This window comes from Otolemur garnettii, unplaced genomic scaffold (assembly GCF_000181295.1).
Source record: "Otolemur garnettii isolate 467f Iridium unplaced genomic scaffold, OtoGar3 scaffold00067, whole genome shotgun sequence".
NCBI lineage: Eukaryota > Metazoa > Chordata > Mammalia > Primates > Galagidae > Otolemur > Otolemur garnettii.
The window spans coordinates 2,685,068-2,709,961 of NW_003852462.1; the positions used below are offsets into that span (position 1 = coordinate 2,685,068).

General features: G+C 56.0%; 1 protein-coding gene across 3 annotated transcripts in view; it reads left to right on the forward strand.

Annotated features, from left to right (window-relative positions):
• The window catches only part of AJAP1 (adherens junctions associated protein 1), a 115,771-nt gene that overhangs the window by 31,069 nt on the left and 59,808 nt on the right, over positions 1–24,894 (forward strand). For all 3 annotated transcript variants that reach the window (XR_002774239.1, XR_002774240.1, XM_023515239.1), the window contains exon 2: positions 19,939–20,732. Coding sequence is in view for 1 of the 3 variants with exons in the window: in XM_023515239.1 (XP_023371007.1) it covers positions 19,939–20,732 (794 nt within the window). In the remaining 2 variants the exon portion in view is untranslated. The remainder of the gene's footprint in view (positions 1–19,938; positions 20,733–24,894) is intronic.

The window sequence follows — 24,894 nt, forward strand, 5'->3', positions numbered from 1 at the left end:
GTGGCAGTGATAATGCTGATGGTAATGATGGTGATGATGGCAGATAGTGGCAGTGATAACGGTGATGGTAATGATGGTGATGATGGTGGTAGTACATGGTGATAGTGATGGTGGTGATGATGGGATGGCGATGACAGTGGTGGGGTGGTGGTGTTACTGATGGTGATAATGATGGTCATGATTTCATAAGGAGTAAGGCTGCACTGTTTCCATCTCCCTGGTGCCAGCCTAGGTCCTTGGTGCTTCCTCTGCCCCCAGGACTCCAGTTACACCATGTGTAGGCTCCAGCTATGCCATTTTCCAGAGACCCAGTGGTAAGAGTCAGGTAACTAGGGTTCAAATTTGGACTGTCACCTGCTGTGTGATCTTGGGTGCATTACTCACCCTGTCTGTGTCTCACTCCCTCACCTGTAGATTGGCACCTGTCATTTTGTGGCACAGGAGGATTAAGTTGATTCATGTCACAGTGTCCCTTACTCACCCCATAGAGTGTGACATCACCATGCCCCGAAGTCCTGTTAAAATGCAACTTCCTGGGCCTGCTTCACTGTTTCTGACCCAGTGGTCGGGGTGGAGCCTGGTCACACGCGTTTCTTACCAATTTCCAGATGATGCTGGTGCTGCGGGCTGGGGGAACCGCACTCTGGTGAGGCTGTTGTACATTTTAGAATGTGCTGCTTCCCATGCCAGCCACCTGAGGCCTGCCTCCCCTGGTCACTCTTGCACATATCCTGCACTCAGGGCTCGGAATATCTCTGTGGGACTCACTTGTGTGCCAGCTTCAGAGTGGGACGAGGCGCAGGGACAAGGGGTGGCCACCACTGCCCTCATGGAGGCCAGGGCTACGCACCCAGCAGGGGCGGTGTGAGGTCGAGAGGACTAGAAGGGGCTGGGGGTACCAGAAGGGGCAGGCATGAGGAGGAGGCTCCCCAGTCAGGATCCAATGAATGGATGTCTGTCAGAGACAGACAGACAGATGGGGCAGGGGAGAGAGGGAGAAATAAAGAATGGAGAGGGATGGGAAGAGGAAGGCCCAGGGAGCCTGTGAGAGGACTGGAGGGGAAGGCATGTGGGTCTGAGAGGGCTGAGTGCATCCAGGTTCCCCCAGCAGGTTCCAGTGGGTTTAGTTCTGTGCCTGTCTACAAAGACAGAGGTTGAGAAAGTGGTGCTGCTGTCTGTACACACAGGTCTGGGATTGCATTTCCACCTGTTTTTAGGGGGACGGGGGCAACTTAATGAACAGGTAATTCTTCTCAATGGACACCATTCTCCTCCCATTTGCTCTTGGCTCAGGTTTACGAGTTCACAGGGCTGGTGGAGGAGTGGATAGTCAGGGTCCCCTGTGCCTGGGTCTGGGGGCCACATGTCCACCTTGATGAACATCTGCCTTCTGAGTTGTCAATGTGATGAGCCACAGCAGGCAGAGACCCAACCCGGGGCCTCTAGCTCCACAGCCAGCCTGGCTGCCTTGTGGGGTGGAGGTCGGGCGAAGGGAGCCCCCTGTGCACATTCCCAGGTAGAATCCTGAGAGGAGAAGATTTTTGCAAACACCTCTGGATTCTCACCTTCCTCCAAATGCAGCTGTCTTAAACATTCAAAACATCCAGGAATCTCCCCATTTCACAGATGGGAATGCTGAGGCACAGTGGTACCCTCTGGTATGCTTGTAAATGCCTACCAGATACTATTGGATCTCTATTCAGTGGATATCTTCCTTGGACAGCCGGGCCCACAGGCAGCCTTAGAGAGTGGATCCCAAGCCACTATCTTCTGCCCATAAGTCCTCATAAGTCATCATGGTCAGGGGGAAAAGACAAAGCAGCAAAGCCCGCCTGCAGCTAGAGGCCCTCTCCTGGCAGGTCTTCTCTGAGGATCCAATGGCAGCCTCTCTAATCTGACCAGTGTCCAGTGTTGATGGGACAGCAGCCTTCCTGGGCACCAAAGGCACAGTGTCGTTAGCATGACTGTGTCCAGAACCAGGAGCTGTGAAATGCTCCAAGTCCATAAATCATGGAAAACAAGGACGTAACCTTGGTTCTTTCTGCACCATCAATACATTACCTAATTCAATCATAAAATGGAAGAGCGATTCCATTTGTATAATTCTGTATGAAAAATCAGCAGATCTTTGCATTTTAAATGCTGCCTGCATAGCTTCCCTACGGGGATGAGCACAGCCTCCCTTTGATGGAACAAGTGCCAAGCAGAAAGGATATAAACAAGCTCCCCGTGTCACTACCTTCCCGAGGACGCTTATTTAGGGGGTCCTTTAATGCCTCGCTGCGATGGTTTATTTGCAAATGGTCTGCAAGCTGCTAACAATTTGTATTTCACAATTTGTTGGAGCCTGGCGGCAGCCTCAGCCCCACACAATGACACTGACAGATCACCCAGCTCCGTGTCTCGGCTTCTAGCTGCTATTGGCAGGAGCTCCTTCCTGGGACTAGGGACCAAGAGCCACTCCAGGATCGCTGCCCCAGGCCCAGGCAGCAGATTGACAAGCTTCGTGGAGCCAGCTCCCTGCAGCATCCTAGTGTGCACTGTGGAGTCCCCCTGTTGCCTTCCTGGTGTATACCCCACCATGGGGGCAGGTGTATCTGTGGCCCAAGATCAGATGAGCCATCTGGTCAGCCTGAGACTGCGGGGCTGAGGGTCTGTTCGCTAAGGTCATTGCAGGCCTTTGCCAGGGTTGGGGATGGCAGGAAGTGTCAGGTGACAGGCAGAGGGGTGTGGGCAGCCACTGAATGTGCATCAGACTTAAAAGGACCCCCTTTCTTTGGGGATCACCTCCTGTCTTCTCTGGCAGCCTTGATGGAGGGCTTGTTCTTCCCCTCTGGGGTCATCCCCACGTGTTTCCCCTGCCCCAGGCAGGAGGCCGTTGACAGTTGGGAGTTGCTGAACGGATAGAGTGACTTGGCCTCATCCTGACCCTGTCCTTGATTCCTGTAGGGTTTCCCCTACTCAGGGACTCTATGCTCAGTGATCACAACTGTGTTAGATTCCAGGGACGCCCCAACAGGTTGTCCCCGATGGGGAGGCTTAAAACAACAGAAGCTGCCAGGCTTGGTGGCTCACGCCTGTAATCCTAGCACTCTGGGAGGCCGAGGGTGGGTGGATTGCTTGAGCTCAGGAGTTCAAGACCAGCCTGAGCCAGAGCAAGACCCCATCTCTAAAAAACTAGCTGGGCGTTTTGGTGGGTACCTGTAGTTTCAGCTACTTGGGAGGCTGAGGCAAGAGGATCACTTGAACCCAAGAGTTTGAGGTTGCTGTTATGCCACGGCACTCTATCCAGGGCGGCAGAGTGAGACTGTGTCTCAAAAACAAACAAAAAAACTCCCAGAAGCTCATTCTCTCCTGGCCTGGCTGCCTGAGTCCAAAATGAAGGTGGGCAGAGCTGGACCTTATCCTAGGCCCTTCCACTGATGACCTGGCCTTCCTTTGCTCCAGCTGGAGCTGGGTTCAAGTTCTCTTTCTTGACTAAAGCTCAGCAGCTGAGCCCTCAATTTCTTTGTGCTCCCATAATAACACCCCACACTCCCAGGTCTTTGGCTCAATCAGCAAATCAGATGATAAACCTCCGTCTTTGTGGATAAGTCACCAGTGCTGAGGAGCAGATAAGCCCACGCCAGGCCTCCCTGGAGCCTTTCTTAGCTTGAGGCCTGAGTTGGGAATTTATTTTCTCACTGCTATTGTGCGGATCTCAACGTGCTGGAATAAAAAAGGAGAGTGGCTTCCATGCTCCTGTGGCCAAAACCGGCTTTCTGCAGTGTTTGAGCTGCTCTTCCTGAAGGGATGCCCACTGTTGGCTCTGGGGCAAGGGCGAGGTGGGCCCACCATCCTCCTGTCCCCTCCAGTCTGCAGAAGTCACAGTCCTCCATGGTACGGCCTTGGTCCTCCGACTCCCTGCCTTGTATCAGCCCTGCTTTTAGGGTATCAGCCTATGAGGAAAAGGGAGGTCCCACTTCTGCAGAGGGGTCAGAAAAGATGGAATGTGCCTAGCTATGGCCAGCACCCTTTCTACCCGTAACCCTCCACCCGAACTCACTGGAGCCACCACAGTCCGCTGCTGAGCACAGCCCAGCCTCTGTGAGGACAGGTCTCCCCAAAATGATGGAGATGAAACCAGGAGCATTTTGGGGAGCCTTGGACCATCTCTCATGACTATCTGCTGCCTCAGTGGATATGCTGAGATACTTTCCATAAGCTGAAACTGCCACTGGCCCAGCGTGAGGTCAACCCTGGTTGGGGCAGCTTGGGGTTCCTGGGGGGTCATCTCAGGCCTCAAACCCTGGGATCTGGTAGAGAAGGCAAAGGTCAAATGCCACCAGAGGAGGCAGAGGGCATTCAGAGTTCCAGGGGATCACAGTGGAAGTCTCTGCCCTCTGGGAGCTGTGGGTTCTTCAGGAAAACATAACATCTGGCACATGAGGGCTCTGGCCACCTCTCTGACCTTCTGAACTGAGTTGCGGGGCACAGGATGTGGGGAGCAGGGTGCATGCTCCATCCTGGGTTGTCCTCCCCAGAGTGCAGGGAGGCAGCGCAGGGGCTCACTCATTCCCTCATTCATTTGTTCATTCATTTGTTCTCTCTTTCGTCTGGTGGGCATCTGTGTGTGGGGTGCTGCAGATGCTGAGACCTGAGTCTCAGTGGGGTCCATGGCGCACTGCACAGTTCAGGGAGAGGCCACAGTGCCACATGGCAGCTAATGAGGGTCTGTGCCCTCCGATAACCTTTCTCTGGCTCCCAAATTGTCCTGGGGTAATAGGATGGCCCCCTGAGGATGTGTGCCTGGGTGTAAGGGTTGAGGAGAAATTGGGCTGGGCTGGACAAGGCCCTACAGGTGGCCAGGCAAGGCAGGGGGCCTTTGGAGCTCCCCATGGTCTCAGGAGTGGGGATGCCCGGGTTAGGAGTTGGGTGGCACGTGGCCAGTACTTTCCAAAGGCGTGGAATGTGGCTGTGTACTCAGAAAGACCACACGTGTGCAGCAGTGCGCTCTGTCCTCTGACCTTGTGCTCCACTGGCTGGTGACACTTGGGCTGTGCCAGCCCACCCAGGGCCTCACCTGGACATTCTGGGCACCTATGGTCACAGACTAACCTGTCTCCCTACCCAGGCAGTTCTGTGCCTTCTGGAACAAGGATCCAGCATAGAGCAGCCTGTGCATATGTGTTAGCACATGGGCCACTGTGACCAAAGGATGGGGGGGGGGGGGAGAGAGTCACAGAGAGAGGATCCTTGGTGAAATGCATCCGCACGAGAAACTTACTAAACATCCTGGGCGGCATTCCACATGGTCTTATTTAGTGGAAACGTACAAGGTGCAGCTTCTCACTTAAAAATAAACAAGAGATTAACTTGAAAACAATTCTGGAAAACAAAAGGACCCTCCTGTTTTCCTTGCCGTGGAGATTACCCGCACACTAGAATCATCATTACCAACTCACAAAGTTCCCTCAGTATATCAGTCCTCTTCTACAGATGGGGAAGCCGGGGCCTGGAGGCACCTGGTGAGCTGTGCAGCCCTGACCCCTCAGAGAGGTGCCCTGTCAGTGCCACCGATGGAACAAAGGCTCATGCAGGTGCCCAGGCCCTGGAGTCTGAGTGTCACATCTGTGGGTGCCCCTGGCAGGACACAGCCCAGCAGCTCAGGTATGGGCACCTTCCCTCTCCACTGACTGTTCCCGAGCTCTTGTGGAGGGAGCGGGCCGTCCAGAACAGTCTCTAACAGTAAAGACAGGGAGGGAGAAGCACACCGACATCCTTGCCCCAAAAGAGGTTTCAGACACAATTACCGATAAATCAGAGCGACGCGCCTGGTATGAATTCAGCTGATTAAGGCGGTTAAATTGTTTCTCCCTTGCCAAAGGGTTGCCCGATTAACAACTGAACAAGCAATTTGTTGCACCTAAAATACCTATTTTCTGATTTATTGGCGAGGAGAGTGGAGCCTCGCACAGCCCACCTGCGAGCAGCAAAGGGCTAGAACACAGGGCCTCGGAAAGTGGGAGGTAGGCGGTGTCCCTGGAAGGACTGCCGCACTCAAGAGGGGTATAAGGCCCTCTGTGCCAGTGGCTGGGGAGGGGGGGGCTCTCAGAGGGGTGGGCACCTGGCACTCCCTCCTCCTCTCCGGGCTGGCAGTGGTGGCAGGTGAAGCTGGGACGGGGTGGAGAATGGGAAGGGGACCTGGAAGACTCAGGCTTGGTTCAGCTCCTCAGTAAGGTTGTCAGGGCAGGTCACGGGGTTTGAACAAGGGTCCCTCAACCCGAAACATGTATTGAGGGCTGACAGCTGTATCCAGCATGGGCAGGAAGTGGATGCACTTCCCCAGCTCCAGAGTGCTCAGCAGGAGAAGGGCAGCCGTGCTCACTTGAGCTCCTGAAAAGATCCCAGAGAGGCTGTGAAAGCCCGGCTGGTGGGGAGCAGCCCTGTCGCCTGGTGCGCACCTGCTGAGGGCAAGGGACTGGAGGAGACAGGCTGGGGAGGGATGTGCCCACCTGCTATTCTTCCAATGAGGAAAGGGGTCCCTGATTTTCGGCCAGGCTGCCTGTCCTGGGGCAGTGTCCAGATTTCTTTGTTGCCCCAAGTTGTGACCTAAAACCTCCCTTGGTCCTGGCATGTGTCAGAGCTTGGTACACACCCGACTGACTGATGGACGCATTTCCTCCACTCTGACAGAGACAGACAAGTTCGAGCCCTTCCTGCAGGAGCAGAGTTAAGGGTGTGACCGCACCACTTCCCGGAAAGGCTCCCAACGTCCCCTGCAAGGTCCGAGGGGGTGCACCCAGTGTGACAGGGGGTTCTGAGGCTCAGGGGCCACGTGACCATTTCATTGTCCCAGGGACCCTTCCCTCAGCAAGGCCGTCACCCAGTGGTCTTGGGTGCTGAGGTGGGTCTGCAGCGCCGACCTCTGAAGTATCAGGAACTTTCCGAGCTTCAGTGACTTGTGTGACCTCTTGTTTTAAGGATTAGTCCTGGGGATAGTCACTAGTAGACCCCAGAGCTACATCCTCTTTTCCTCCTGGAACCACAACCAGGAGCTATCCTTGGTGGAGTTGGCTGTGGCATGAGGGAGGGTGACACCAGTGCCACTTTCTCTCTGCACCTCTGAGCCTGGTGGCTGTGGACCACCATGCTCGTCCAGGAGAAAGTCGGCCCCGCCCTCTCAGTGGACATCTGCTGGTCCTCATCCTGGATGTTAGGTGGGCATTATTTCATTGACTCCTCATCAGAATTCCAGGGAACAGGCACATTCGTGCCCATTTTACAGATGGGGACACTGAGAGCTTAAACAGCCACCCCAGGCTTCACCGTCTGGCCACAGGGAGCCACGAAACTTTCCTGTGTTTTCTCAGTGCACGAGGTCCTGATGTTAGATTGGCATGGTGGCTCAAAATCACCAAAATAATTGGAAAGAGCAAGTAAAGTTTTAGCAAGAAAAGAAAGTTCATGAATGGCCTGCGTGACAAGCTGAGCCCCATCCTGGTGACTTCAGGCCTTCTGGAAAACATGGTTTGGGGTTTTATACATGACTTTGAGGAGTATCACCTGCTTCTTGGAAGTCTCCCAGGATCTTAGTTCACTCTGTTCTCAAAACAACCCACCTGCAAGGTCTTCACTAGCCCCATTCCTGTAACAGTCCAGGTCAGCCTTACCCAGACCAATCTAAAGTAGCCAACTGTGTCGTCATCCTCCCTGCTCATAGCCAGCTAACTGCCCAGCCCTGGGACCAGCTCTGGTGGAAGAAAAGCCTCCACTGGGCCACTGGTTTTTTTTTTTTTTTTTTTTTGCAGTTTTTGGCCGGGGCCAGGTTTGAACCCACCACCTCTGGTATATGTGGCCGGTGTCCCACTCACTTGAGCCACAGGTGCTGCCCCTGGGCCACTGGTTGTTGAGGAGGGCATGCCTTTGCTTGTGTCCACATGAGCAGGAACCTGGCGGCTACAGTCTGTTCCCCCACAGCTCAGACTATTGATGTGCAGGGTCTGGCTCCTGCATCTCCTGTGCTGAACTCTGCTTTGCAGAGAGCCAGGCATATCTGTCACAGCACTAGCGCGAAGCTGGGGCATGAGGCCTGAAGCCTGGGATTGGGAGAGCTGAAGGCAAGGGTCAGGCACCTCGGTGGAGGCCATGGTGTGACTCACAGTGAGGAGCGGCTGTGCTCCTGGACCTGTGCTAGGCCCCAGGCCAGACCCCACTGCTGTGTGGGAATGTACACCGGGGCCTACACCATCTGGCTGCCTTAGCCCAGTCCTCCCTATCCTGGTCTCTGGGACGAGGCTGGCTGCAGCTGGGCTGGGGTCAGATGGGCCTGCTGACCATGTCGTCTGGGTCACCTCTGACATGAGTTTGCAGCACAGTCCTCACCAGCTATGGACAAACCTCCTTGCACTGCCAGCATACAACAGTGTTGTATGGGCAGTGTTTAGATAGGCCCCTCTGGCCACTTGCCACCTGCTGGCCCTGGGAGGGCTGGGTCCACAGCACATAGCAGGGGACTGATGGGCCTGGAGGTAGCTCCAGCCAGGTATAGGGGTCTGGCTCGATGCTCTATAAACCCAGATGCCGGCAGAGGAGCCCAGGTAACTGCAGCCCAGGAGACCAGGCAGAAAGGTGGATGTGTCCTTGGGTGGCATGGGCTGAGACAGAGCCTCGGGGAGACAGGAGGCTGACTCTGAGGACTGGTGTCACTTGTTGAGAAGTCTGTGAGCATCAGTTCTCCATTCTCTAGTTCTGGGAGGGCTTACCAGTGACCTCACTGCCATTTGTGCCTGCGGGGAGAACTTTTGAAATGATCATCACCTTAAACCTTCTCTTGAGCTCCCCTTAGACCAGCAAGTGGCCAGTACTGGCTCCTGGCGCCAACCAGCTGCACCCTAAATATGTATTCTGGGTGCGGGTGGGACGGGGCAACCCTGCTGGGAAGGAGCTCAGGCTGCCCAGGGAGCAGCACTTCTCTGAGTCGCAGCTGCTGCCTGGATGCTCCAGGGCTTCGTGGAAATGCGATTAGCATCCCAGACACTCCAGCAAGAATTCTTGTGACACCTCCTTCCCAGGAGCAGCTCAGGAGCTGATGATCTCATCAGGAGAGTGAGAAATTCCAGCCCCAGGGAGCTCCCACCCCTGGGCCACAGCTCTGCCTTGCTCCCCTGGGAAGAAACTCCCCAGCCCACGGCATCTTGTCCCCCTGCCAGCCGCCAGCCCGCTTCATGCCAAGCTGTGTGTGCCCTGGACACTCCAGTCAGATACCCAGGAGACAGCATGTGCCTGAGGGAGGTGGCCAGGGTGGTGGGCCTGCACAGCAGGGCCCTGGAGGGGACCTCAGGAGGACTGGGAAGGGTGCAGCAGGGGTCCAGTGTGTGCACATGTGTACATCTGTGTGTATGTCTCCGTGTGTGACGTGTGTCTATGTGTGATGTGTGTACATCCATATGTGTGTCTCCACGTGTGACGTGTGTCTGTAGCTGGAGATGAGACGGACCCACCACCCACGTGCCATGTGGGACTGTCCGGCTGGTCCTCCACTCATGGTTGCCTTCATTTTCTGTCCCCATTGTGTACTGGGGGGGGGGGCGGCCCAGGGACATGCTGTCCCGAGAGACCTTGGGCACTGTGCTCATCCTGAGGAGCCCTGGGGTCCCTGCAGAGGCCTCGTCTGCACTCAGGCATAAAGGACAGGCATGGAGAAGGCTGCCTGAGGACTTCCAGGGCAGTTTCCCTATGGTTAGGTGAGGGCAGGCCCACCATCTCCCTCCAGCCCTGCCAGGAATCTGATGATGCCAGACTCAGAGGGACCTTCCAGGTCACCAGCCCTCTCCCCACTCACAGAGGGCTGCAGGGCCCCACCCTGGTCACCTATTCTCTGCGTGATGGTCAGACCCATCAGTCCCTCTAGTTCCCCAGTGTTTTAGATGCTCATGCCTGGCTGTGGCTTGGAGCATACACTCCAGATTCCATCCCTCTCACACCCCGTGTGCCGTGACATAGGAGAAGTGCAGTGTTTTAGGGTCACTGAACTTCTCTGGGCAGTTACCCCAGGAAGGATGCTCTCCACATCCATTTCTCCTTAGGGCTGGGCTGAGGGCAATTCTGGCGGTCAGAGGGGCTGCCTGGGCAGGTTTGCAGAGAGTTCAGGTGTATCAGTCCCTGGATGCTGCCCTGTACCCCTCCTTGGTATTGGGGGGGGGGCACAGCTGCTGTGGGCAGAGTCTGGAACCTTCTTCTTAAGGAGCGTGGCTGGTGTCTCATCACCCTCACATCCACCCAGCAGAGGTGACGGGTCTGGCCCAGGCCTGTGGTCACTGGGTGCCGTGTGGTGCGGGGCCCCCTGCTGGACCCCCCACCAGAGCCTTGACATTTCCTTGCCCATTTCCACTGCTGGCCCCAGACCTCCCGCACCCCTGTCCCCCTCAGTTCTTTTTTTGTCTCTGCGAATCCTGGAAACCCACAGAACAGCCACGCAGGTGTTCCGAGAGGCCTCTCCATCCTCCTTGGTTGGCTTAAAAAGGGCCTGGCGTGCGCACAGAGTTTCGTAAATACCAACACAACAATCACAGCAAAACCAAAATAGATGTTTCCTGTGAAGACAGAGGGACCGCCGTGAGTGCTTGGGAAGCGGGTGGTAACCTGACATTTGTTCCTCACCGTCCCCTATCTGGGACGAGACTCTCAGTAATGAGCTCTATCGCTGCCACCGGGAAGCCATGGCGGTGAGATGGGGATGTGCTCACTGAGGGACTCGTGTTGCTGGACGTGCGAGGGGCCGTGCTGGACACGGCCTTCCTAGGACCAGCTTCTCCCTCAGTTGAATATCCACCTCCCTAAGCGTCAGCCTCTCTCGCCTGTTTCTAAGAGACTTCCTTCCAGAGAAAGGCACAGCTACTATTTTTGTGTTTTTCCTTCTTCTGTGAGAAGAGAGTGAATGCCTGCTCTTCTCCAGGGTTGCCGTGAGAACGGCCTGCTACAGTAGCTGCGGAATGCTCGCGCAGTCCACACGGGGGTTATTTTAGCTTCCTGATGCCTTTGCTCTCCACATGCCGTCCCCTCCAGCATGGTGGCCCATCCTTAAATGCACATCTGTGGGATGGCTCTGGAGCCTTTGTGTGGTGGCACAGAGCTTTCTCCTGGTGCCTTCCTGACCTGGCAGCCCTGGCCCAGGGCCTCCGAGCTCCCATGTCACGTGGCATCAGGACTGCTGCGTATAGTATTTGAGTGTCCATTACTGTCAAAAGGTGGCCTGTCCCTGGACCTGCCTCTGTGCCCTCCCGTCCCTCCACCCCAATCTCTGTCTCCTGCTAGCAACACATATAAAGTGGGATTAAACCAGTCGGAGTGAGGAGCCTGCCAATGCCCAGTCTCGCATCCAGAGGCCCTGCGGGTGGGTCTGCCTGGGGCCTGGGTCTCAGTGATCTGTGCACTCTCCTCTTGCCACCCACCCCATTTTCAGGTGAGGCCTAGATGCACAGGGTCTACCTGGCCATTCCTGGATGCACGGGGTCCACCTGGCCCTTCAGACCCTCTGTGTTTTCGTGGTTCCAGCCGACAGCCAGGACCTGAGGGGCCAGTCAGTCCCCCTTTTGCCATGTCTGTTCCTCTGCTTAGAGGGACAGACTCTGAGTGTAGGCCGGAGCAGGGGGCCTATCTGGGACCTCTGTCCCTACCTCTAGGGGAAGTGTCAGAGGCAGTCCCTGGACTGGGCCGGCAGGCCGGCAGGGGAGCTGGGGAGGCTGCCCACCAGCTGTTGCTCTGGGTGCCACCCTGACAGAGCACAGACATGCTGTGGGCTATGGGAGGGATGGCACTTGACCTTAGGGACTGGACGGCCCATGGTGGGCAGCTGCTTCAGGAGAGCCCATTCCCCACCCAGTTCTGGGAGATTGCACCGGGAGCCCGGCCACAGCAAGGGGGCTCAGCTGGAGACACAGCTCCGGGCTCCCCACTCCCAGGGCTGAGAACTTTGCCGCCCCTGTCCTGCCCACCCACTGCTTGTCACCACTTCACTCCTCCGGAATGCTCGCGGGCACGTTGCCCAGGCAACCAAAACGCCAGCGCTGTTGCTACCCTTCAGTCTCCTCCAAGTACCTGTGAAGGCTGCGCAGCGCCAGCCCCGGCAGAAGTCGCCACAGACTCCTGCTCCAGGGCTCTGGGAAAGGGTGGGCCCGCAGGCTTGCCTGACAGCGGGAGTGGAGAGAAGGGTCTTGGGTGACCCTGTGAGTGCTTGCAAGGAGCCAGGCATAAAGCATGCCCCGTGCAGTCCCCAGAACACCACTACCCTCTGGGTGCCTGTGTTCATGCAGTTTTACAGGTGGGGAAACCGAGGCACAGAGCAACAAGGGGAGTGTCTGCACCGTAGGGTTCATCACAGTCCAGCCCTCTCCTCTGTCACTAATGCCAGTACCAACCTACAGTGGTGACAGTCAAATTTCTCCAGACTTTGCTAAATATCCTGGGGGTTAACAAAATGATCCCCACAAGAGAACCCAGTGAGGGACCTGAATGGCCTGCGGCACCCCAGGACGCCCATGGGACGACCTTCTGTAAGAAGGTGTGAGGTGACTCACTGGGACTGCTGTGCCTCAGAGTGCCACATGGTGGGGGACAGCACCGGGGGTGTAGTGCCTGCCCCAGCCACTGCACCCCAGCTCCAGAAGTTTTTGTTTTGAGCTAGTGTTTCTAATATATCCCTGACCCCAGAGGTGTAAGACTGTTAGGGCCTCGTTCTTGAGCACGGAGGTCTGAGCTTTTCCTGGGCCCAGGCTCAGGATCCAGATCTGTGGCCAGCTTGGGGTGACCTGGACCGGGCAGCTTGGCGTATGGGTCTTGGTTGCATTTGGGGAGGTTGGCGGTGGGAACCCTGCTTACTGATCTGTAGCCTGCAGGATTCTGACCTGCAGATCACTGGGGCGCTCTTGGAAAGAGGGGTGGGCCATTGCTTTTCCAGTAGGTTTGACTTGGGAACCCATCTGTGGGGTTCTTAACCTGGGGGTCCCAAGCACTGTGGGGTTAAGGGACACACTTTGGAATGGCTAGACTAGACTGAGGTGACTCCAGCAGGGGCATCCTATGACTCCCAGGGACGCCAGCTGAGGGGAGTGGGATGTCACGGTAAGTGTTCCCTCCCTGCAGGGGACATGGAGCAGGGACAGGGCACTTTGGCTGGTGAGAGGGGCTTCTGCTTGTGTCCCCCTCACACCATTCCAGGACCACCCCAGGCTCCTAGCCACCTCCTGGAGCTGGGAGAAGCTTCTTGGGCAGTGATTCAGAACAGAGGTCAGCCCTGCCATTCTGGGGAGGGGACAGGACTCCTGGGCTGATACCCTGCTCTGGGGGAGGAGTGGCCAGACTCTGAGGAGGTGGGACTCTAAACATCGTCTTACGGTTCTGGAGGGTTCTGTCCAGCCCACCTGAGTCATCCCTGTCCTGCTGCCTCCCTGTGAGTCAGATGTCACGCGCTTGTCCGCTGAGCATGGCCTTGTAGGCAACCTGGTACCCCTGTCCTGAGAGGTAGGGACATTTTCTATCATACTAAATCAAGAGGTAGAACTCAGAGTGGCCCTGATATGACGTCACCATGCCATCAGGCTGGGAATGCCCTTAAAGCGAGTCCCAGTGCAAGGGGTTGTGATTAGGGAAATCGCGCAGTGAGGGCTTTCCAGAGGCAGGTGGGTGTTCCTTCCTGAGTCCAGGCTATGGGCTGAGCCTGGCTGAGCCTGGGGACCAAGCTGTGCCCCTGGGTAGGGGAGGGTGTTCTCTGCCCTGTCCCCTGCAGGGGGCCTTCTTGGTGGTGATCCCGGGTGACGGGTGAGCTGGCTCCTGCCTGGGGAGCAGGGACTTGTGGGGAGAGAAATGGTCACAGTGGGTCTTCTCTGGGCCACAGTGTTCTCTCTCAAGGGCAGAAGTGCCAGGGAACTTGGAGCAAGGTGGGATCAGAGAGGAACTGGGGCTTCTTAGCTCATTTCCACACCAGACACCAAGATTGTCCTCCCTAACTAAGGTCACATTTGTCCTTGGTGGGATGCAACATTTTATCAGGTGGAGGTCAGGATGGTGAGGAAGGGGCCTGATGTACTTGAAGATTGATTCACCCCCCAGTCAGTGTGGGGTGGCTGCCAGCATGCCCAGGGAAGGCTGGGTACCAGCTCCGTCGGACTCCAAGTCTGTGCCCCTTGGTCTCTTGTCTTTGCAAAGAGCGGAATGTGCAAGGATGCCCTTTCCCGTGAGAACACCCAGCCAGCAGCCTCCCCCAGCTGACCAAGGTCACATCAACAGCGATGAGTCATGTTGAGGACAGGCGCCCTGGGCATGGGGTGCCGAGAAGGGTATTCCCCTCTGGGGACTCCCCAAAACACACAAGCCCAGTCTCATCATGAGCAAAACATCAGATGTATCCCCAAAGTGGAGGGTTCCCTACTCAGTCAGAATCATCAAGGACAGTCTAGGGAATGGTCACAGCCCAGAGCAGCCTCAGGAGACGTGAGGACCAGGTGTCTTGTGTCCAGGACGGCATTCTGGCCCTGAAGGGTGTTAAATGAACACAAGGGGAATCCCAGTCAATCGTGTAGTGTCGTGAGGTGTGACAGTGATGCCCTGTCTGTGTCAGGCATACCAGAGTGAAGTGAGGTTTAGGGAAACTGGGGAAAGTATGCCCAGAACTCTCTGAGCTCTTTGGCAATTTGGGGGCAAACCTTAAACTATTCCACAGCGCAGTTGATTGACGCGCAGCAACAGAAGTGGGGCGGGAGTCAGGAAGCATCTGGACACAGGGTCGGGTGGGGCTGGGGTGGCAGACTCAGCAGAGGCTTCCTGGGGGAACCCTGAGACCCCAGTGAAGTGACATCCACCTCAGGGGCAGGGGACTTCCACAAAAAAAGATGGACTCACAAAAAGCCAAGTGCGCCACTGTGTCCTAGAGCAAGCCTGCTTCCTTGGAAAGATTTCTAGCTGTGCCGTGTAAATTACTGATCACAGAAGCACGGGTTTCCTTAGACAGGGAGGAGGGGACCTCAGGGCCCACCTGCCTCACCTGGCTCATACAGATGATGGGAAGCTGTGTTTGAAGAGAGGGAGCTGCAGGCCTGTGCTCTGCTCACACCTCTGTGGCAGCCTCATTCCCCAGGGCCCCGGGGCCAAGGACTGACGGGACCAGGAGCAGGGGTGGGGAGTGGGGCGTCTCTGTGGCAGGACTGGGGCGCACTGGCCACCTGTTGCACAGCACTGAGGTCCATCCCACCCTGAAGATTCTGGGGCGGCCCCTGGGTTGCACCATCCGGGGTTCAGGCCCTCCCGCTTCTCACTGTCCCTGTGTCCCAGTGAGGCAGACTCCCGCTGCTTCCGGGAGGCAGACGCCACCGCACGCTCTCAGCTCGGGGAAGGTGCAACTTTGGGCGGAAGACATGTCTTTGTTCCCCTAATTGACAGTGATTTTCTTCTGTGAAGAAAATATACAGAAGCTGGCGAATTGAAGCTCAATTCACTGAATCTTATTAAATTGTTCTTGGGGGAAAAAAAAGATTTCAATAAAAATTTAAACGAAAGAGAAGCAAGAAAGCTGCAAACTGAAAGATAAAGTGAGAGGGAGCAGGAGGCCCCGTGTGGGAGCCGTTGGTTCGGGGCGGCTGAGGGTCCTTGTTCTTCCTCTCACGGTCCCAGGCTGGAGGCCGCCCTTCTGAGGGGCCATCTCTGGCCTGTCCTCACAGGCCATGGACAAGAGTCATCAGGTGCTCAGGCGAGACCTGGGTGTTGTTCCCAGTGAGACCCGGTGAGGACGGAGTGGATGCCCCTGCAGCTCGGAGGGGCCGGCTCTGGCTTCCTGTGCCTGCCAGGACCGGGGTGCAGGATATGGGCACCATGCTGCGCACCCCACTTGGGCCCCTGTGCCCCTGTGCCCTTGCACTCATCCCCCTCCCCAGCACATTCCTTTGTTTTTTATTGAGATACATTTTACTTTTCTTCAAGTTACCCTCTGAAAAGTGCAGATCAGTGGGGTTGAGTGCACTCACTGGGTTGTCTGGACGCTGCGACTCTCTATATAGAGGCACCGTGGCCTCCGAGCAGCTCCCTGTGAAGAGACGCCGTGGCCTCTGAGCAGCTCCCTGGATATTGCACACATTCCCTCGGTCCCTTCATCGGCTGAGAGACACTGGGCCGTTTCCTCTTTGGGCGAGTGTATTGCTGCTGTGGACAGTCCCACACAGATGTTTATACCTAAGAGTGGGATGACCCCGTGTTCAGCTTCCGAGAAACTGTCAGGCGTCTTCCGTTCCGCCTCCCCACCCGAAGTGCGCCAGAGTCCCATCTCCCGCGTCCTCACCGACACGCGGCATTGTCCATGTTTTTGTTCATAGCTCTCCTTGTGTGTGTGACACAGGCAGCAGGTTTGGGGGCCTGAAGATACCCCAGAGTTTGGGGGGATCTAGAGTCCCCTCTGCCTTCCCCATGGCCTGGCTTGCTGGTGTGTGTTACACAACAGTCCTGATGGCACATGTTGTGTGTGGGCAGCCAGGGGTCCCCTGCTGTCCGGGAACAGCTCACAGTACCACAGGTGCCTCTTACTCCTGAGATGAGAGCAGCCCTGGGGACCCCAGCCTTTTGCTGAACAGCTCCAGCAAGGAGAATGTCCCTGGGTTCAGAGCTAGCCCCAGGCGTGAGGTGAGAAGTCCTTGGTTGCTACTCATGGGGCTCACAGAGATGTAGCCAAATCCTCCCTGTGCCGAGAAGTAGCCTCTCACCAAGTCCCCAAGTGCGTCTCAGGACCTTGGAGGTCAGGTGGCACACACAGGCTGGCCCCAGAGTCCAGCCTCCCTGTGAGGGGGCTCTCTCTGCCCCCACCCAGCCTGTGCTGGCCGGGTGAGGGGGCCTGAGCTCCCTCTTGCCCTCTTTGTTTCCTTCTCTGAACAAATCAGTCCCTTTAAAAAGAAGAAACTGGACTTGAAGAGGAGCCCCAAAGCAACTTCTCCTGCTCTCTTGCAGTTGGTCGGGTTTTCTGCATGACAGCTGGGTGTCTCGGAAATGAGGGGGTTTCCATAGTAACCAATTACAGCCATGATTGGTGAAAAATCACAGGAATATCCTGTGTGTGAAGTTATGCTGGGGAGGCAGGCGCAGGCTTAGGGGCTGCGATTTTAATTTCCTGGGGCAATATTTCTCCAAGCACTGAGGGCAGGCAGGTTGGCTTGTCATGGCTTTTGATTCAGCCTGCCTGGTGGGGCTGGGTGGGGCCTGGTGGAACCTGGTGGGGCCTGTTGGGGCCTGGTGGTACCTGGTAATACCTAGTGGGACCTGCTGGGGCCTGGTTGTACCTGGTGGGACTTTCTGGGGCTGGGTGGGGCCTGGTCATACCTAGTGGGACTTGTTGGGGCCTGGTGGGACCTGGTCATACCTAGTGGGACTTGTTGGGGCCTGGTGGGGCCTGGTCATACCTAGTGGGACTTGTTGGGGCCTGGTGGGGCCTGGTCATACCTAGTGGGACTTCTTGGGGCCTGATGGGGCCTGGTGGGACCTGGTCATACCTAGTGGGACTTGTTGGGGCCTGGTGGGACCTGGTCATACCTAGTGGGAGTTGCTGGGGCCTGGTTGTACCTGGTGGGACTTTCTGGGGCTGGGTAGGGCCTGGTGGTACCTGGTCATACCTAGTGGGACTTGTTGGGGCCTGGTGGGACCTATACCTAGTGGGACTTGTTGGGGCCTGGTGGGACCTGGTCATACCTAGTGGGACTTGCTGGGGCCTGGTCGTACCTGGTGGGACTTTCTGGGGCCTGGTGGGGCCTGGTGGAACCTGGCAGGGCCTAGTGGGGACTTCCGGAGCCTGGTGGTACCTGGTTGTACCTGGTCGGACCTGCTGAGGCTTGCTGGGGTCTGGAGAGGCCCTGCACCCTGTCTGAGAAGCGTCTCTTCCCCTGGGGCCAGCCTTCTGCCCGGATGTGCAGGAAGAGGGAGAAGCAGAGTCTCTCACCCGGTCCCGCCTTCCCTGGGCCACCTGCAGCACACCTTGGTGTGTGTGGGGAGCTTCACACTGACCTAATTTCCTCCACGTGGGGACCATGGCCCCGCTGCACTTGGCTGCTTGTGTGGAGAAATCGCGCACCGGCAGAATCACTGCGGAAGCACCAGCGTGATGAGCAGTTCCTAATTTCTGCAGCAAAGCACTTTCATTCTGATTAAAGAACTGGGGCCTTTTTATTTGCAGATTGGTCCTTTTTGGTAATTAGTGCTCATTAACAAGAGTTTCTCTCTCAGTGTCCTGAGACCAAGAGACCATCTTGTTCCCAAGCATCCGTGAGAGTCGGCCCCAGCCACGTGCATTTCTGGCTAAAGGCAGAGGTGTGTGCTCGTGGGACACACACACTGACACACTTACACAGAGACTCTCACATGGGGACCCACACGGCCACAGATACCCTGACACACATGGACACACGGCTGCATTCACTGACCGGCACTGGACACACTCCCACCTTGCCCGTATACACCAGACACAGATAGGCCACCAGACACCGGGGCCACTCACAGACTGCCTCTCACACTCATGGTCACATCTACACACCTCACACACTGGCACACGCACCTGCACACTGACAGCCACTCACACATACACTGACATGCACACTCAGGCTTGTGCACGTTCCCAGTTACACACTCACAGTGACACACACCCACTGATTCACTCCTTTTTACAGTCGCATGATGCGTTATAAAGAAAAACCACCCAACTTGCTTTCCCGGCCTGGTTTGAGCAGCTTTGCAGGCTGGCGGCTCAGCACACTCAGCACCCTCCTCACCCGTCACAGTCATTAAAGTTTTTGGATTCATTTTAACTTTCAGATGTGAGGTTGCTGATGCGAACTGACTTTGAGTGACACCAATAATCAGGCCTCAATTATCTGAGTTGGGGGAAGTGGGAATGGGGGCCGCGTCTTCCCAGCTCTCCCACGTGGCTCCCGCTGTGCTCTGGGTTCTCACGTGACAGTGGAGTGCCCGCTGGTCTGGAGCTGCACCAGGGACAGCGCAGCTCCGGGGGACTGGGGTAGCTTTGTGCCCCCTCAGCCCCGCTGTGTGAGCCACCCTGCTGTGTATGCTACCCTGCCTCCCCCCCCAGTCCTGCTGGGCTTGCTCCTTCTCCAGCCTTCCTGGGAGGTGGCGGGGTGGGGGGGGTGCAGTGGGGGGGCTTCAGAGAGCACCTGCTCAGAGGGCACACGGGGAAAACAGAATCATCACCAGAACAAACACTCGGGCAACTTCGGCATCTGTAAACTTCTAGCTTACCCAGAGCCGAGCTCATCTCCCCAGAGGAGGCCAGAAATAAGTAGCTTCCCCATATATAGCATTTAAAGGCACATGCCTGCTTTGGCACCGTGCACTAGCCGGTGGCAGGGAGGAATGCTGGCAGTGTTTGTGCCATGAGTCTGTGTACGGCAGAGTGGGGGCCCAGGAGGTGCCCCCAGCAGGCGCCCCAGGTATCATTAGGTTGAGTCACACAGAGGGTCTGAGGCCTCTGTCCCAGACCTCAGGAGAGTGGGCATGGGGGAAGGTGCTTGGCCCTGGGCTTGGCGCTGAGGGCCAGGTCTGAGCCCCAGAGAGCTCCTGGGGCCTCCACTGTATTAGGATGGGGGACAGGCAGGTGTCCTAAAGTCATCTTGTCAAAGCTAGCCCTGGGGGGTGGTGAGACTCCATGTCTGTTCCATGGAACGGGCTCTGTGTGGGGCCTGGCCCTGGATGCCAGCCGCCCCCCCCCCCACCGCCCCACACGCGGCCCCCAGATGCTGCTGGGAAAGCCGCACGTGAGTCAGCCCACAGGAGCCGTGGGGGCGGGCGTGTGGGTCCCCTTCTGCAGCCAGCTCGAGCTCTTTCTGGGAGTGTCCTTGGGCCTGCTGTAGGGTGGGGGTGGGAGGGGGATTCCTGGGCCCAGCCCCGCCTCCTACTGACCATCTTCTCTCCTCCCTGCAGCTCCATGTCCACCCCCTGGCCGGGCTGCGCCCTCAGAAGCCACGCTTGGATACTTATAGCCATGTTTCAGCTCACGGTGGATCTGCCCACCTGTGAGTCCCTGGGCCCCGGCCCCGAGTTCCGGCTCCTGCCACGCCCATCGCCCCGGCCGCCCCGGTTGTGGAGTTTTAAAAGTGGACAGCCAGCACGGGCCCCGGTCCCCGTGTGGAGTCCCCGGCCGCCCCGCGTGGAGCGGGCGCACGGACAGATACAGACAGCCAGAGCCAAGTGGGCCCACAGGCCCAGGGACCAGGCAGCTGCCCTTGCTCCTAAAGGGGGGCTCTCCAGGCCCCCAGCTGCAGCCAAATCCAGCCCTTCCCTCGCCTCCCCCTCCTCATCCTCGCCCTCCATGGTGGCCGGCGGGGCCATGGAACAGCAGGCCCTCCTGAGGAGGGGGAGGAGGCACCTGCAGGGGGACGGCCTCAGCAGCTTTGAGTTCAGAGGCGGCCGGCCCACCACAGAGGCTGAGTTCATCGCCTGGGGACCCACGGGGGACGAGGAGGGCCTGGAGTCCAACACATTTCCGGGCATTTACGGCCCCACCACAGTCTCCATCTTACAAACACGGAAGACAACTGTGGCCACCACCACCACCACCACGGCCACCCCCACGACGCTGCAGACTAAGGGGTTCACCGAGTCCCTGGACCCCCGGAAAAGGATCCCAGTCGGGGTTAGCACAACGGAACCCTCTACCAGTCCCGGCAGCAATGGGAAAGACATCAGGCCCCCGCGGATCCTGGGGGAGACCTCAGGTATGGCCTCCTCTTGTCTGGTTGGAGTTTGCTTGTGGCTAGGGGCTGGGGCCCTGGCTCAGGGGCAGTGTGAGCAAGTTCAGGGGAGACACTGCATATGGAAACTTGGGGAGGAATGTGGGTGCCATGAGTGCAAGAACTTGCACACACATGTACTGGGTGCCGGAAAATACAGGTTGTTCCCAGGGGGAGGGTGGATGTTAGGAGGGAGGCCTCTCTTTGGTGTTGCCTGGATTAGGGTGCCATATCTACCGTGACTCTGTTGGGGGCCAGCCAAACCCCACCAGTCACAGAGCCACATATTCCAGAGCTATAGAACTTCACCTGCAGGGTAGCCCAAGATGATGGCGATAAGGGTCCATGGGTCATCTTCGGAGGAGAGGGGGGTGCCCTGCCAGCTTGACCTTGGCTCAGGATTAGCAATGGCCCTAAATATCAGGAAAGACTGATGCCCAGTGAAGGGAGGAACTTCCCATGGTGTTAACTGAAGCTTCAGAAAGGACGACTCAGGAGCAGAGGTCCCTTCCCTGGGGCCCGGTGAGGAGGGTGTTTGAAGGATGCAGAGTCTTTTGCTGATGTTACAATTCCTTAGCTTTGAAATATCTCCTCGTGTATGGATTTGTTTTGCTTTTTTCTCCTGTACCTTGTCTTCCAACTGCTTCAAATGGAGTAGCCCCTGGGGACCTCCCAATCCAGAGCTTGTCCCCACTCTGGTCACCTGCACTGGTGTGGGCCAGGCTTCGTGGTTAGGAGAGGTGGCGAGCTCAGAGCCCCAGACCCCAGCCGTTCTCACCCGCTGCACTCTAACAGGCCATGGCCTGATGCCCCAGGGCGACCCACAAGTTCACGATGCAGACCTGTCTGTGCATGTACCTCCGAGACAAACGGCAACATCTGCTAGCTCTGTAAAACAGGATGCAAATTCCAGGGCATCAGCACAAAATGGGCAGCGGGCTGTTGCCTCCTCCAGCCGGCCTGCTTTTCCCTCCCTCAAGGGTGTGGACCCCAGAGGCCCCACACAGGCCTCGTTGGGCTGGAGGAGAAGGAAGGAATGGCCCTTCCGAGGTCCTCTGCAGCCCAGTTGGCACAGCGTCCCTGTCCCTGTGTCCTGGCCGTGGTTCCCTCTCACCTTGGACAGGCAGGCGGTGCTGAGTAGCTGGACAGGTATTTGTGGGCTGGGTGGTTTTGTCCTTCACGGAGTAGCTGGTGACCTACTTCCTTCTTTCACCTGGACAGGAGGACCTGCAGTTTTTATTCTGAGCTCCTCTTCCCTGGAGAGCAGCGTACCTGTGAAAGTGCAACCGAGCTTCACACCAACGCTGGCCGGGGGCTAGGAGCCTGGGAGTGCCTGTGCGGCCTCCCCTGCACCTCCTTTGGGGATCTCCAGACCCTCAGGCCACAGTTCACCCTTCCCTGTCAGGCGCCTGAGAGCAGCTTACAAAGCATTAATTTTTATCTCAATAAATCCGCAAGCCTTCGTCACATGCACTCACTTAACTGTCACCTTCTCAGTGTTCATCTCTTACTATATAGACATGGATGAGGACACAAGTTCCCATTTATTCCAAATTACATTTGTTATTACTAAAGCTAAACGCCTGGACAGCATTATAAGGCTTAGCAAATTAATTCACAGTACATTGAATGTCGCTAATCCAACTCGACAGATGCTTATCTTGGAAAAGATTTATGGTTCTTCCTAATATAATCTGGTGCTAGATTAATTTGTTTAGCAAAACAAATTTAAAAGGAGGAATATGTGTGTGTTTGCTTCTGATGCAAAGGAGTGTTCGTTCTTGAAAGGGATGCTGGGCTGCAGGCAGAGAAGACAGGCAGCTCCCGGCGGCCCTCCAGGCAGTCCTTGGGCTCCAGGCCAAGGTGGGGGGAGAGAGGAGATGATGAGATGACCCCCTCTCAGGGGCTTCATCAGAGCCTAGGTGGGGCCAGTGTCAGAAGTTAATTACCCAAGCAGAAGGAATGCAAATTAGACTCTGGGAAGAGCTGGTTAGTGACGCAGGAGGGCAGTCGTTGGCTTAGGCCCCAGAGGCAGCCCGTCTATCTCCTTATCTGGAACCCCTAGATAAGGGGTCAATGAATAAGAAAACTGAGCTGGATGGGGAAGGTGGTGGGGCAGAGGCCTGGATTCCCCCGAATCCCCTTGTCTCAGCAGTCATCAGATGGAACCTGGGCCCCCAACTCTTTGTGGAGTGTGACCGCTACTCACACTTCGCAGGCATTTAAGACAGCAAGAGTAGTCTTGGGGACCCCAGAGCTGCAGTTGGGGGAACCACGCACTGCTGCAGTGCATAGCACCTGCCTCAAGGCTGAAGCCCTGGCTGACAATCTGAAGCCCTGGCTGACAATCTGGGCAACAGCAATCATGCAGGTTGCTGTATGACCCCATGGGAGGCAGCTCTTCTCTCCTGCTTTCCTTTTCTTCACCAGAAAAATCGAAGCTTAGAACTATTTCCCCAGAACAGATGCTGTGAGGATTCAGTGGATCAACGCTGAGCATAAACCAGTGTGCCCCATGGAGGGCCTAAGAGTCCTCCATACACAGCAGCTGTTTTATACCCAGCAAAAGTGGCTCTGAAGAAAGGGCTGCCAGGCTCAAAGGCAGAACTGGTCACCCTGGACATGGGAGTCACTTCTACTCACTCTCTGCTAGGGCCACCCCAGAATTTGGAGCTTTAGGAAGTGATACAAAGCTTCATTAAGTCAGTTCTGCTGTCCAAAAAGAGATCCTTGGAATTATATTTTGGGATGTGTGGGTTTTATTTTTGGTGCTGTAGAGAAATCTTTAGAAGGGACATGTTACATTTTGCTGCTTGTCCATAGCACAGACATTGATGGACATGGAGAGGTCAGATGTCTGGTGATTTGGGGCACTTTGAGATTTCTCTGGAACTAGTGTTACATGGACTAGCTGCTGGAGTGGTCACAGGGCCCTCTCCCAGGAATCATCCTCCAGGTGAAGTAATTGGAGAATCTCCCCAAGTTGTTGGGGAATGGTTCAGAGTCCCACTGCCTGTCTGTACATTGCTGGCTTCAGCTCATAAGAGCTGTGTAAACTTAGCCAACTTGCTTGTCATCTCTGTGCTTCAGAAGGAATGGTAGAGTCGACCATATAATGTTGTAAAGATGGAAATGAGACAGTGCATGGGAAGTACTTGGTACCTGGCATGTAGTGGTCTCTCAGCATGTGCGTAATGGTGATGGGGGTGGTGGGATGGATGGTGATGGGGGTGGTGGGATGGATGGTGATGGGGGTGGTGGCGAAGATGATGGTGACAGTGGTTATGATGTGATGAGGGCAGTGGAGGTGATGATGGTGATGGTGGTGATGATGGTGAATTTGGTGATCATGGTGATGTTGGTGATAGTGATGTGATAGTGATGTGATAGTGATCATGGTGATGGTGATGTGATGGTGATGTTGGTGATTGTGATGTGATAGTGGTGATGGTGATGTGATAGTGGTGATGATGGTGATGGTGATGATGGTGATTGTGATGTGATAGTGGTGATGGTGATTGTGATGTGATAGTGGTGATGGTGATGGTGATGTGATAGTGATGATGGTGGTGGGATGGATGGTGATGGGGGTGGTGGCGAAGATGATGGTGACAGTGGTTATGATGTGATGAGGGCAATGGAGGTGATGATGGTGATGGTGGTGATGATGGTGATGTTGGTGATTGTGATGGTTATAGTGATGTGATAGTGATCATGGTGATGGTGATGTGATGGTGATGGTGGTGATGATGGTGATGGTGATGGTGGTGATAGTGATGATGGTGATGGTGGTGATGATGGTGATGGTGATGGTGGTGATAGTGATGATGGTGACAGTGATGATGGTAATAATGGTGGTGATCTTGGTGGTGAATTTGGTGATGTTGGTGATTGTGATGGTCATAGTGATGTGATAGTGATGATGGTGATGATGGTGATAGTGATGTGATAGCGATGATGGTGATGGTGGTGATGGTGATGGTGGTGATGGTGATAGTGATGTAATAGTGATCATGGTGATGGTGATGATGGTGAGGATGGTGATGGTGATAGTGATAGTGATCATGGTGATGGTGATAGTGATGATGGTGAAGTGATATGATAGTGATGATGGTGATGGTGATGTTGGTGATAGTGATGATGGTGA